General features: G+C 42.8%; 1 protein-coding gene across 4 annotated transcripts in view; it reads left to right on the forward strand.

Moving 5' to 3' along the window:
* The window catches only part of LOC110508396 (EMILIN-3), a 35078-nt gene extending 27048 nt beyond the window's left edge, over positions 1 to 8030 (forward strand). The window contains exons 2-7 of one of the 4 annotated variants that reach the window (XM_090225679.1): positions 217 to 339; positions 2234 to 2547; positions 2653 to 2984; positions 3211 to 3561; positions 3825 to 6044; positions 7498 to 8030. In XM_090225679.1, coding sequence (XP_090081805.1) covers positions 217 to 339; positions 2234 to 2547; positions 2653 to 2984; positions 3211 to 3561; positions 3825 to 4970 — 2266 coding nt within the window. In that variant the 3' untranslated portion in view covers positions 4971 to 6044; positions 7498 to 8030. The remainder of the gene's footprint in view (positions 1 to 216; positions 340 to 2233; positions 2548 to 2652; positions 2985 to 3210; positions 3562 to 3824; positions 6045 to 7497) is intronic. The other 3 variants (XM_090225680.1, XM_090225681.1, XM_090225682.1) reach the window with 3 other exon arrangements.
* Positions 8031 to 15442: the final 7412 nt, after the last annotated feature.

Consider the following 15442-nt stretch of genomic DNA (forward strand, 5'->3'; position numbering starts at 1 on the left):
CATTTCATCACTAAACTTTCAGAAAGTGTGGTACAAAATGATTGAATTCCTTGGTCGTTATGAAAAGCAGCTGTGTGTGTTGGATTAGCAACTGTCTCTAATGTTGTTATAGACAGCTTTAGTACACAAAGTCCTACAGGAGACACAACGTCGGATTGAGCACTCGATGATGTTGTATTTTGTTGTTGTTCTCTTCTCTCTTTCGATCTCTAACAGAAACCACTGTGCGTATGTGGTCCAGAAGAACATTACGTGTACGATTGAGGACGGCATGGCCACCTATGTGAAGGCAGAGTACACCACCAAGTGCATCTGGGGGCAGAAGTGTCCTGTCGTCATGTAAGTCTACACTCTTCAAAAAATATTCAATTCCAATTTAATTCAATTCCAAAGATGTTTTGTTTTTACAATTCAATTCCAATTCCATGAGTTGAAGATGTTTTAAATTAGAATGTAATGCTATGTAAATTCTTCACTTCATGAGTGAATTCAATAATTTCATTGGAATTTCAAATTCAATTGGAATTGACCCCAACCCTGATAGTTACTCAATTCAGACCCACCAGCCTCTGACACTACTTATCGTAACATGAGAGAGAATACATACAGGTACATAATAGATACTGACAGTAACTAGCTTTCCATCCAGTTTGCAACATATTTTCATGCGAATATTCTATAATCTGAAACCCACCAGTGGTGTTTCCAACAAACTGGCTCATTGCAGATAAAAATATGCGAGTGATTACGTAGCGCATGCGAAATGCAAGTGTTCATGTCCTCAATAAGAATCTAATGTTCAAATAGTTTCCATCGCATTTTCACCTCTACTGAGTTTTGCCATAAAAACAGTTTTAAATTGCAAATGTGTCTACTCTGGTCTTGGTACTTTCGCTCTAGCCAACATCTCGCGGACACAGTGGTCTGCAGGTCGGCTAGTTTAGATGATGATATTATGGATAGGAGCCAGAATGTTTTTTTTTTTGTAAAAACAGCAGCCAATCATTGATCATCATGTCACTAGAATAAAACCCGTAATATTTATTGGAAAGGAGCATCATCACCTTGCACTTTCACCACCCTGTAAAGTTCATCATAACTTATTTCATCTGTAGCCTAAGAAACTGCATGGTAGGCCAATCCCTAGTCGTAGTAGGAGGACCACACACCATGACTCCATATTTACTTCTGTATGATAATTATTATATCAACATTTGTGCTTAAATATTTTCTTGTAAAAATCTTTAAAGACACAAAAAGATCCCACAATGTCGAAAGAACAAATGATCTGTTGTACGGAAACTTCCTGTTTCCATCACAGCTGTCATGATTTGTTTTTATATGGTATGACTTGACTCGCATAGAACTGTGGATGGGAACGTGGTTTATGAGACTCACCCCACTGCTGTACACTTTCCGTATAGTTTTGACAGGCACAACAAAGTAGGTGGTGTACCATAAATTGGGACTCATGTATATGTGCTGCCCTCTGGTGGTGTCAGTTTGTATTACTAGTTAACTCCACACTGTCCCTCCAGCTGCACTTCCAGCTGTGTTTGTGGTCAGTGGCTCTGTGACTCTGCTCAGGCCTCAAAGGTTGGAAAGTGTTAATGGTCTGCTAGTTTTCATAATAATTGGATTCTTGTCAAATTTGACCATTTATTTCCATCTCAGTGGATTATAAACAAACTCACATTATGGTTATTACAGAGGCCACCTTTTCAGTATAAGTTTACAGTGAAATTGTGCTGTGTCCGTTTGTGTGCATGCATGAGTGTGTATGTGTTTGTGTGTCTATAGCTCATCTCTGTAATGAGTGTGTGAGCTGGGATGTCAGATTCTCTCTGATGTGACTGAAGCCTCTCAAAGGTCCTCTGTAGTGACATCACAGAGAGAAAGGATTTCTACTTTTAAAAAATGTAGGGAATGAGATAGAAGAGAGAGAGGAAAGAGAGAGTAGAGATCACTATTCTTCAGTAGAAGAGTAGACACCTTAAGACATAACAGTCTCAGTGAGGTCAATGACCCTTGTAACAATCCTTCATCTGAGAATGCATCATCGTCATCATCACACTAAAGTGTCTCTTTATCTCCAAATCTACTGTTCATACCCTCCCCAGTATCATTATACAAACCTTGATCCTTTGATCTACCCTCTTCTCTCCTCCCATCTCACTTTCTAAGATAGTCACTGACCTCTTGTTATCTTCTCTCTCCTCTCCATCCACTCCAGGTACCGGACCTTCTACAAGCCTAAGTATAAGGTGGGCTATAAGAGAATTACTGCGCTGGAGTGGAGGTGTTGTCCTGGCTACTCTGGGGAGAACTGCTACGATGGACCCACCTCTCTGCCCCCCTTCAAAGGGGGTGCCCCACACCGACCAGGGATCAAGGGGTACCCCCATGGCCACCCCCAACCTCCCCTTATCCAAAAACCTGTCCCTGGTGGGGCTAATCTGGAGCCAGGGAGCCCCTTCCCAAATCAGCCTGATAGCAGACCCATCCCCACTGGACAACTGCCCACCGGGAACGGCAAACCCAACTATGGTGAGTCCAGACAGTGTGTGAAATATTTGCCCATTTATATTTTCAAACTGTGATTCACTTCTCCCTCCCTTGCCCTATGTAATAATGTTTTCTCTTTCTCTCTAGGTCATAAAGTTGGTGGAGACCGTCTCGATCGTATGGAAGAGGACCTGCTTCGTCTGACCCAGGATCTGGACATTCTGAATGGGGTGATGGCCAGCCTAGAAGACCGCCTGCACCTCTCTCTCCGGGAGGATACAAAAAATATGCTGGGCTCCCTGCTCTCCACCGTCCCCCGTCTTTCAGACACCTCTGTTGGCTTTGGGGTGATCCCAGACGGGACCCCAGATGGCCTGGAGGGGGGAGAGGGACTCCCTGGGTTCGGAGACCTGGCTGGGAGGGTGACAGAGGTGAAGGATGAGCTCAAAGCCAAAGGACATGTGCTTGAGGAGATACAGGTGGGTGCTACGGTTTTGTTAATGTTATTAGACTGGTTTATGCTAGTTTATGGAAATGTAGATAAACAAGCAGATGTCTAAATCAATAATATAACTTTTGCTAATTGGTAACATTCTGAATCTCACACTGAGATTCTGAGACTGGGCTATTTCCACACAATGTCATTCACTTACAGTGTCAAATAATTTGAAGTGTTCCTAAAGCCAAACCATTGTCTTTCCTCAGGGCATGGTTCTGGGCCATGAAGGGCAGCTGAAAAAGCTGTTGGAAGCTGCGACTGGCAGGCCCATCACTGGGTCAGTCTCTCCCTCCACCCTGGAGGAGCTGCTGGATGCTAAACTAGCAGGTGTCCGCGCTGACATCCTGGACGGCTTTGAGAGGCGTCTGTCTGGCCTGGAGAACCACTGTGAGGAGAGGATAGGAGAGGTCCAGAGACAGTGCCATAATGAACACATGAACGGCCAGGAGCACATACAGCAGTCTCTGGACGGCAGAGAAACTGGACTGAGAGAGGAGCTGGGTACCCTGCAGGCCCAGATACAAGGACTGACCCTCACTGAGAGCTGCTGTGGACAGGTACCAATGAACTTTGGTGTTTTTCAATGCTACTGGCATGTTTTTATTGAGGCATCAGAAATTCATCAATACTTCAAACAGTAGCTACCACATCAAATGTTATGGGCATACACACCTTGAAAAATGCACCATGAAAATTGGGTTACAGTTATTCAATGTAAATATGAAATATGATCTGCTAAATGGCTAAAACTTGTATATTACTAAAATATTTGCAAAATGTCTTATTGCTACACTATATGCCTGACATGTGACTGTCCCAGCAGGTAAACAGCCTGTCGCAGAGGATGTTGATGCTGGAGGAGTCAGTGAAGGGCTTAAAAGAGTCCCAGCTGGAGCTTCAGGCTTCTCTCACTGACCAGACCATCCACATTGAGACCCTGATAGAGGCCCGTCTGGAAGACATAGATGCCAGGCTCAATGTCACCGAGTCTGGGGACGTAGGGGTTGGCAAGGTGCCTGGGAGTCTGGATGGCTTCAAGACCCTGTTGAAGGACAAGCTGAAGTCCCTGGAGGAGAGGGTGTTTGTGGCTTTGGAGGAGCTGAGTAACACCACCGCCCCAGCTCTGCTGGAGGGTCAGGTGATGCCCGCCCTGGAGACAGAGATTGAGTCGGTCAGGAGGAGGGTGGAAGGAGACCTGGACTGCATCCAGAGGAAACTCACAGACCTGGAGCTCCTCTGCACCTCCTCCTGCTCCCACGCCACTCCCCCTGGAGGAGGCGCACGGACAGGCCTAGTGGCGGAGTGTGAGGCGGTGGAGAAGAAGGTGTCAGGCCGTCTGGACTCCCATGCTGACCAGCTGGACCGTCTCAATACCACCCTGCAGACCCTACTGAGCCGCATTGCCCAGGAGGACGAGGAAGGCTCTGTCCAGGGAGAGATCACCCTCCTCAAGATCAAAGTCAACTCAGTCAACCGCACCCTGAAGGGCCTGAGGGACTCTGTTAGCCTGTTCAGTAAGGAAGTGGGCCATGCTAACACCACGTGGACACACAGGGAGAATCAGCTAGCCACCCAGGTCCAGGGTATCACCCAGCTAGTGGGGCGCCAGGCCTACCTCCTGGGGGCCGGGGAGCACCGACTAGCCCAGCTGAAGGAGGAGCTGGTGAGCATGAGGAGGAGACTGGCTGGGGAGCTGCAGGGCTGCCGGAGTACGGCCCTGGGGGTGCAGAGGGAGGTGGAGGAGGTAGATAGTCGAGTGGCCCAGGTGGAGGGACAGTGTGGTAGCCTGGGGGAGCTGGCGGACAACCTGGAGAGGATCAGGACAGAGCTGGAGAGACACTCAGACTTGCACCTGTCACAGGTCAAAGGAACGATGGCCAGTCACTCTACACAGCTGGCCAAACTGAAGGGAGAAATGAAAGACTGTGTCGGAAAGGGCTCAGCCAATCAGAGGGGAGACCAGTAACGCTACGGAGAAAGACGTATGTCCTCTCATCTTCTGCTCTCCTTCATCTGCTCAAATGTGAAACTTGAGAACAGATGTATTCCTGCATTTTCAGATCAGTGAAGGAGAGGAGATGAGTAGAATAGGCCATTTGAAGCTATTGAAATGCACCCTTGGTTGTATAGTTGGGCAATATTTTCCCTCAAGTTTTTCTTCAAAAGGGGCATTTAGTTTTTTTCTTATAGTTTTGTTTTCACATTTTATATTGATATTAACTGACTTTTTAACTTATTTGAAGAAAAGATGACTGCATTGTTATACTGTATTAGACATATTTGTGAAAAATGAACAACAAAAACAAAGCAAATGATATCCCACTGGGCACAGACGTCAATTCAATGTCTATTCCACATTTGTTCAACGTAATTTGATTGAAATGAAGTGGAAACAACGTTGATTCAACCAGTGTGTGCCCAGTGGGTTGGGACTAGCACACTCTACTCTCTGTGTGGACTGTCCTTTAAAAATACTGTATGTCAATATGAAAGGTGCTATACATTTGGTTAACACTAATTTTTTAGTATTTCTACTTAAAGGTCCCGAACATCATCAAAATGACTGTTGCTTCTACATTGATAAAGTTGGATCATAAAGTCACTGGTCCCCTCCCCCATGTCAAACACAAACACACCCCCATGTCAAACACACGGATTCAGGAGGCAGGCCAGATACTCCTTCCTCTATCTCTGGACAGGCATACCCAAGGCTTTACTTGCGGCTTTATGCAACGTCACATGAAGCAGGAAGTGTAAAACACCCTGTCATATCAACATATTATGTTCTGCCTTAAAACCGACATCACGTGCGCCTCACGTGCGCCTACGCCTTGATTTGGTCTTGTTAACAAACCATAAGCCAGTATCTCGCTCAAACAGAACGTATGAAGACATCAGATAGCAGTGGCTGCTTTTCATTTCGGGTGGGCAGGCTGCAGCTTTACCAATTGGGGAGAACATTCGATGAGTCGTGCCAAGAAGCTAGTCCTGAATACGGATGCCATCATTGACAGTGGATCTTGCAAGCGCTGACCGTAATGTAAGTATCAGAGTTTGATGTGTCTGACACGGTAGCCAACATTGTTGGAGATCATAGGCCTAACGTCAAATAATGCAACTGTGGCTGCTTTGACTTGTAAACAGTATATTTTCTATAACACAGCTGAGTCACTACAGTATATGTTTTTTATCTTTCATCCCTAAGCCCCCTACATTTAGTCTTAGAACACACAGCTGGCCCCAAGGAATGTTGTCCACAAAAGGAATTTAATATTTTGCCCTTTCATTGTGTGGTTGTTGTCTTACAGTTGATGTACAGTGCCTTGCGAAAGTATTCGGCCCCCTTGAACTTTGCCCCCCAACTTTTTGTGAAGAATCAACAACAAGTGGGACACAATCATGAAGTGGAACGACATTTTATTGGATATTTCAAACTTTTTTAACAAATCAAAAACTTAAAAATTGGGCGTGCAAAATTATTCAGCCCCCTTAAGTTAATACTTTGTAGCGCCACCTTTTGCTGCGATTACAGCTGTAAGTCGCTTGGGGTATGTCTCTATCAGTTTTGCACATCGAGAGACTGAAATTTTTTCCAATTCCTCCTTGCAAAACAACTCGAGCTCAGTGAGGTTGGATGGAGAGCATTTGTGAACAGCAGTTTTCAGTTCGCTTATCGCTTGCACAGTGCTCCTTGGGATGTTTAAAGCTTGTGAAATCTTTTTGTATCCAAATCCGGCTTTAAACTTCTTCACAACAGTATCTCGGACGTGCCTGGTGTGTTCCTTGTTCTTCATGATGCTCTCTGCACTTTTAACGGACCTCTCAGACTATCACAGTGCAGGTGCATTTATACAGAGACTTGATTACACACAGGTGGATTGTATTTATCATCATTAGTCATTTAGGTCAACATTGGATCATTCAGAGATCCTCACTGAACTTCTGGAGAGTTTGCTGCACTGAAAGTAAAGGGGCTGAATAATTTTGCACGCCCAATTTTTCAGTTTTTGATTTGTTAGAAAAGTTTGAAATATCCAATAAATGTCGTTCCACTTCATGATTGTGTCCCACTTGTTGTTGATTCTTCACAAAAAAATACAGTTTTATATCTTTATGTTTGAAGCCTGAAATGTGGCAAAAGGTCGCAAAGTTCAAGGGGGCCGAATACTTTCGCAAGGCACTGTATCTTGTGTCATTGGGGCTAGTCATGATGATTTTGGGGGGGGGGTTATAGTTACTCATTTAAAATCTGCATCAGTTGAGCAATTCACACACACTAAAATTCAAAATAAAAACATTGAAAAGTTTCACAAAAACTGCACAACCAAATATTGCATATTTCAAATAAAAAAACACATTGTAGAATGAAAAAACAAATAGAAAACACATTGTAGAATGAGTAGATTGCTACATTAACGAATTGATAGAATCATAAAATACAATAAAATGCACTACCCATTTAACAAACATTTCCCTTTTCAAAAACATTACAGGCGACGTAGAGAGGCTCCTGGGTGTCCTCTTCAATGAGATCACCTTTGATCCAGCTCCATAGGTGAGGAAGCTGTGCAAGCTGTCCATCGCAGGACACCTGTCTGCCCAGTGTGAGCTGTTGTCTCCCTCTTCAATCTTTAGGGTGACTGAAGACAAGTGGGTGACTGAAGCCTGCTTGATTGAAGTGGGGTATATGGGTTCCTCGCCCCTCCCCATCAATCTCTGTAGTTGTATTTCCTGAATCATAAGTAATTAACTTTCACGTGATATGATATCACATTCTGTTATAAAAACTTTTTAAAAAGCATTCGGACAGGAGATGAGTGTTACAAATTACACAAATCAATGGGTCCTGCACACTGTAGGGTGGCCGGGTGCCTATATCAGGCACATGGATCTAATTATGTATGTTCTGTCAAATTATGTCTCACCATTACTTCTCACCTTTATTTCTCATGAGTGTTCTTGTTGATCTTTTTGCAATGCTGGCCTATCATAGAATATAAAATAAATGTCTGATCTTTACATACAATCCTGACCATATTGTCATTTATAATGCTAATGCAGAGGCACCAATAAATTGTCCAGTACACTTATTGTATTTTTGTACTTGTAAAAGAAAGAAAAGAACATCGAATTTCTCATGTTCTGATGCAGTTCAAAGATTAACCAGCAGGAGGCATCAAATCCCCTGATAACAGAGATGTTATGGTTTGTTCTTTAGTATTTCAGTGGTATTTCCAAAACAAAGGGACAGCCAGGGACTAATCTCCCCCATTTCACAGAAGACAATTTTTCCATGTCAGGTGGACTAGAGAGTAAACGGAGGGATAGGATTTGATTCAGTGCACGAGAGCTGCACTGTCGGCAGGTTTACTGCATCAGCACGTATCACAGACCACAGGTTCGAAGTCGCCAAAGATTAACTGTCAATCCTTGTTTTAAAGAATGGTTAGAAGTTGCCAAGATATTACAATGAGAACCAAAGATGAACTGCAAGTCCTTATTTTGGTGGAGTGAGAGAATTTCAATGTCTTTAGGTAACCTTTATTTAAGGATGCAGTCAGAGAAAGGATGGGCAGGCTACAGCTCTGACCACTATCTTCCTCTTCTCCTTCCTCCTCCTTCCTCTTTCTAGGCCTTTTCTGAACCAATGCCCCACCCCCCCAAAACTACACTATTAGAAGAAAAAAAATCCTAGTGTATAATCTAGAACCTAAAAGAGTTATTCAGCTGTTCCCATAGAATAACCCTTCGAAGAACCCTTTTGGGTTCCATGTAGAACCCTTTCCACAGAGTTCTACAAGGATCCAAAAGGATTATGCTATAGGAACAGCAATATCATGCAATATCTTCTACTGCATGACAAGGGGAAAGCATTTGTAATACCAAACTATTCAAGAATTATGATTCTAAAGGTGATGGACAAATCCTCACGTTACTCCTTATTTAAAATGAGTGAGGAACTAATCATGTGAAAGTGTTACAGTAAGTAGCTGGATGAGGTTTAGTAGTTCCATGACACCAGATAACCCTCAGCGAAACCATTCTAAACTCTTGTTCGTTAAGGTAGCATCTTTAGTGATTTAAGACCTTTTTGTTTATCTTTTCTAAAATACAAGACACAATAATATTGGACAATACAATTGGCCATTGATATGATATGCAATTTTTGTATTTAATTTCAATATATTAGCTGATGAACCATTTAAACTTGTTTGAAAACACTGAAATAAATTAAAGAGGTTTTTAAGGCTTGCCAGTTAGTCAGTGCTTACCTCTGCAACAGGTCACCCTACCAGATTATCCAATATATTTCCTGTGTAATAACATAGGTTAGCTATACCATGGCTGAGCAGCACTGGGCCCTTCATTTGGACTGGCCCAGAATGGATAAGAATGGGTCAGATCATGGCTCTGCTAGGACAGAGAGGAACCTGACAAGACAGGGGCCTTGGAGCACAGCGACTCACCTGGCAAAGCTTTGGGTTTACAACATACTAACACAAGATCAGTGAGAACAACAACCGAAACACAGGTGTCCCCAGTCCTAGAACTCCAGAGTTGCAGCACTGTAAAGACCAACCAATGTCACTGACAGGCCAGAGAATACTGCATGTTCACTTTGTTTCCCAGGTCTAAGTCACTCTCTGGTTCAAGGCAAAGGAAGAGAACTAGTGGCTACAGGCCTCAAGAGCTGGGGTGGGGTTTACCTAGATCTGACACCAGGGGGCTTCAAACCCAGGCCTTCAGGTCAGTACCACCACACGTTGTATTCCACCTCTTCCACCAGGCTTGTAAACCTTTCGACTTGTATTGGAACATTCTGGCCTACAAACTAAGCCTAAGGTCTCAGTGCTTGAAAACAAACCATCTTTTCATGCAAAAACAACAGTCTCTTGTGGATGGCCCCTGGCATTGACAGGCTCCGCCATTTCAATAAAACACACTCGGAGAGGAAGACTTTAGAAACTAGCACCTCCAAATTGGCTACAATAGGTAAACACGTGCTCCAGGTTGGGTGATGTTAAAAAGAGGAAGGTTGGATGAACCAATAAGAGGGTACTTCCTGTAGCTATCTAAGTACAGATTGGTTTCCATGTAGCACGTAATTAGTGACTCTCCCAATCTGAGGTCTAGCAGATCAGCAATACAGATCAGGAAATTGAAGGTGCTTAGTGGAAGGAAGTGACATCAAGCACTTTCAGATTAGGCATCTCCTTCCACAATGTCTGCTCAGCAGATTAATAAACATCTCAAATCAACCCATAGACCCTAATCTCTATGTATTTTTGTAGATCTGACAGGATTGGAAAGGTTTAAGCAATATGGCAGACAATCCAACTAGCAAATTAAAAGGCATGGTGGAGCTGTAACCATTTTGGTTATATTTATACAATTCCTTCAGATCTAAGTGTATAGAGTTTAGGGGCTAGCAGTTGATTTCGGACATCCTTCCACACAGTCTGGACTCTTACACTAAGTTTCAGTGCTTCTAACACAGCCTGTCTCACAGCAAGTCTCCTCATCATCACAATATCAACTACAACAAAATCCATCACAGGAAGTAATCCATAAAATAGTAAATAAATAAGGTCATATTATCATGGGACCTGAAAATGAACAGTTATGTCAACTGTTGTCTTTTTCCCATCTGATACATCTGAAGAAAGTCAATGTTTCGACATGGTGATGTGTGTGAAATTAAGTAGCTGTATATAGAGGCTAAGGGAACAGAGAGACATGGTGATGTGTGTCAAATGAAGTAGCTGTATATAGAGGCTAAGGGAACAGAGAGACATGGTGATGTGTGTGAAATTAAGTAGCTGTAAATGGAGGCTAAGGGAACAGAGACATGGTGATGTGTGTGAAATGAAGTAGCTGTATATAGAGGCTAAGGGAACAGAGAGACATGGTGATGTGTGTGAAATGAAGTAGCTGTATATAGAGGCTAAGGGAACAGAGAGACATGGTGATGTGTGTCAAATGAAGTAGCTGTATATAGAGGCTAAGGGAACAGAGAGACATGGTGATGTGTGTGAAATGAAGTAGCTGTATATAGAGGCTAAGGGAACAGAGAGACATGGTGATGTGTGTGAAATTAAGTAGCTGTATATGGAGGCTAAGGGAACACAGAGACATGGTGGGTTGGAATATAGGGCTTTTAAGAGACAACAATTAGACTACATATGATGTTACTACAGTACTGTGTTACAGAACAAATCACTCAAATAAACACTGCCAAACACACAGGCACAAAAACAAATGTGCACGAGCACACACGCATCTGACAAGACAACGAAGAGCTTGAATTGCTCAAGATATTTTGTGCGGTGAACGCACTTTCAGCTTATGTTAGCGTGTGAGGTATTATGTAGCAGCTTACCACCCAAAAACAAAAGCATTCAGACTGTTCCTACACACAGACATACACACAAGGCAAAACATTTGCCACTCGCTAATGACTTAATCTGTGGCTGCAGTCCTTATTTTAACCACTATCAGCTAAACCAGTGGTTCTCAAACTTTCTATAGTCATGTACCCCTTCAAACATTCAACCTCCAGCTCTGTACCCCCTCTAGCAACAGGGTCAGCGCTAGAGGTCGACCGACTAATTGGAATGGCCGATTAATTAGGGCCGGTTTCAAGTTTTCATAACAATCGGAAATAGGTGTTTTTGGACTCCGATTTAAAAAAAATATATATATATAATTTTTTTGTACAACTTTATTTAACGAGGCAAGTCAGTTAAGAACACATTCTTATTTTCAATGACGGCCTAGGAACAGTGGGTTAACTGCCTTGTTCAGGGGCAGAACGACAGATTTTTACCTTGTCAGCTCAGGTATTCAATCTTGCAACTTTACAGTTAACTAGTCCAACGCTCTAACCACCTGCCTCACGTGAAGCCTGCTTGTTACGTGAATGCAGTAAGAAGCCAAGGTAAGTTGCTAGCTAGCATTAAACCTAATCAATCATAATCACTAGTTATAACTACACATGGTTGATGATATTACTAGTTTATCTAGCGTGTCCAGCGTTGCATCTAATCGATGCGGTGCGCATTCATGAAAATGGACTGCTCCAATGTGTACTTAACCATAAACATCAATGCCTTTCTTAAAATGAATACACAAGTATATATTTTTAAACCTGCATATTTAGCTACAAGAAAGATTAGCAGGCAATATTAACCAGGTGAAATTGTGTCACTTCTCTTGCGTTCATTGCACGCAGAGTCAGGGTATATGCAACAGTTTGGGCAGCCTGGCTCATTGCGAACTAATTTGCCAGAATTTTGCGTAATTATGGCATAACATTGAAGGTTGTGCAATGTAACAGCAATATTTAGACTTAGGGATGCCATCCATTAGATAAAATACAGAACGGTGCAGTATTTCACTGAAAGAATAAACGTTTTGTTTTCGAAATGATAGTTTCCGGATTCTACCATATTAATGACCTAAGGCTCGTATTTCTGTGTGTTATTATGTTATAATTAAGTCTATGATTTGATAGAGCAGTCTGCCTGAGCGATGCATGGCAGCAGCAGGCTCGTAAGCATTCATTCAAACAGCACTTTCTTGTGTTTTGCCAGCAGCTCTTCGCAATGCTTCAAGCATTGAGCTGTTTATGACTTGAAGCCTATCAACTCCCGAGATTAGGCTGGTGTAACCGATGTGAAATGGCTAGCTAGTTTGCGGGGTGCCAAGCTAATAGCGTTTCAAACGTCACTCGCTCCAAGACTTGGAGTAGTTGTTCCCCTTGCTCTGCATGGGAAACGCTGCTTCGAGGGTGGCTGTGGTCGATGTGTTCCTGGTTCAAGCCCAGGTAGTGGCGAGGAGAGGGATGGAAGCTATACTGTTACACTGGCAATACTAAAGTGCCTATAAGAACATCCGATAGTCAAAAGTATATGAAATACAAATCTTATAGAGAGAAATACTCATGTTAAAAGGAACCACCAGCTTTCATATGTTCTCATGTTCTGAGCAAGGAACTTAAACGTTAGCTTTCTTACATGGCACATATATTATTTAAACCAAATTGAACATGTTACATTATTTATTTGAGGCTAAATTGATTTTATTGATGCATTATATTAAGTTAAAATAAGTGTTCATTCAGTATTGTTGTAATTGTCTTTATTACAAATAAATAAATAAAGATTGGCCGATTAATCGGTATCGGCTTTTTTGATCCTCCAATAATCGGTATCGGCGTTGAAAAATTGTAATCGGTCAACCTCTAGTCAGCGCACTCTCAAATGTTTTTTTTTTGCCATCATTGTAAGCCTATCTATTAAACATAAGAATGAGTGTGAGTTGTCGTCACAAACTGGCTCGTGGGAAGTGACAAAGAGCTCTTACAGGACCAGGGCACAAATAATATTTTTTTGTTGCCTTTACCTCCCTTATCTCACCTCACTTGCTCTCATTGTATATAGACTTATTTTTCTACTGTATTATTGACTGTATGTTTGTTTTACTCCATGTGTAACTCTGTGTTGTTGAATGTGTCAAACTGCTTTGCTTTATCTTGGCCAGGTCGCAATTGTAAATGAGAACTTGTTCTCAACGTAAATAAATAAATAAACAACCCGGCGCGTGGGAAGTGACAAGCTCTTATAGGACCAGGGCACAAATAATAATCAATAATTTTGCTCTTTATTTAGCCATCTTACATGTAAAACCTTATTTGTTCATCGAAAATTGTTAATAACTTACCACAGGTTATTGAGAAGGGTGTGCTTGAAAGGATGCGCATAACTCTGCAATGTTGGGTTGTATTGGAGAGAGTCTCCGTCTTAAATCATTTTCCACACACACACCGTGCCTGTATTTAGTTTTCATGCTAGGGAGGGCCGAGAATCCACTCTCACATAGATACATGGTTGCAAAGGGCATCAGTGTCTTAACAGCGTGATTTGCCAAGGCAAGAAACTCTGAGTGCAGCACTATCCAAAAATCTGGCAGTGGCTTCTGATTAAACTCATTCAGGTGCTTCGCTATATCACATTTGACATTGTCCGTAAGCTTGAGTTCATTTTTACACAAAAAAATCCTACAATGATGGAAACACCTTCTTAATGCAGACATAAAAGAGATACAACTTCTTGGTCTTAGCCTCAGCTTGTCGCAATGTTGATAACTTTGTTAAAGCAAGGCCCCTGGCGACCATGTAATGCTTTTTACAACATATAACATACGTGCGCTGGTTGTGTCAATACTTTGCCCCTTGATAACCAGCGCACGTATGTTATATGTTGTATATGTTGTAAGCATTACATGGTCGCCAGGGGCCTTAACAGGGGGCCAGGGGCTTTAACAAAGTTATCAATTTTCACTGTAGTGTCCAAAACATCTTTCAAGCTGTCAGGCATTCCCTTGGCAGCAAGAGCCTCTCGGTGGATGCTGTAGTGTACCCAAGTTGCGTTGGGAGCAACTGCTTGCACGCACGTTACCACTCCACTATGTCTCCCTGTCATGGCTTTTGCGCCATCAGTACAGATACCAACACATTTTTATTTTATATTTTACTAGGCAAGGCAGTTAAGAACAAATTCATATTTTCAATGACGGCCTAGGAAGTGGGTTAACTGCCTTGTTCAGGTGCAGAACGACAGATTTGTACCTTGTCAGCTCGGGGATTCGATCCTGCAACCTTTCAGTTACTAGTCCAACGCGCTACCCACTAGTCTACTCTGCCGCCCCATCTTGACCACCAAAGTCCATTTGATGTCACAAAGCTGTCCAGCACTTTAAAAATATCCTCTCATGTTGTCCTTTGCAGAAGAAAATGCCTTCCTTTAATTGACCCCCACATAAACGTAACGGACATATACCAGGAGCTGTGCCATGAGTTTGTTGACTCATCCAGCTGTCACGCATATAATTCACTGGCTTGTATGCGAAGTAATAATTGTTTCAAAACATCTCCTGCCATGTCACTAATGCTTTGTGAAACAGTGTTGTTTGATGAAGATATTGTAGCATTTTTGGGGCTTTTCCCCCAGCATTGTCCCAACCTTATCCATGGCAGCCGGAAGAATTAAGTCCTCCACAATAGTGACCCTATGACTAGGGTGGCTGCAGTCTTTGCAATTTTTAGGGCCTTCTTCTGACATCGCCTGGTATAGAAGTCCTGGATGGCAGGGAGCTTGGCCCCAGTGATGTACTTGGCTGTTCGCACTACCCTCGCGGTCTGAGGCAGAGCAGTAGCTACACCAGGCAGTGATGCAACCAGTCAGGATGCTCTCGATGGTGCAGCTGTAGAACCTTTTGAGGATCTGAGGACTAGGAATAGGCTTTGCCGTGCCCTCTTCAAAACTGTCTTAGTGTGTTTGGACCATTCTAGTTTGTTGGAGATGTGGACACCAAGGAACTTAAGCTCTCCCTACAGCCCCGTCAATGAGAATGGGGGTGTGCTCGGTCCTCCTTTTC

This window comes from Oncorhynchus mykiss, chromosome 28 (assembly GCF_057628025.1).
Source record: "Oncorhynchus mykiss isolate SJ-2025 chromosome 28, ASM5762802v1, whole genome shotgun sequence".
NCBI classification, from domain to species: domain Eukaryota; kingdom Metazoa; phylum Chordata; class Actinopteri; order Salmoniformes; family Salmonidae; genus Oncorhynchus; species Oncorhynchus mykiss.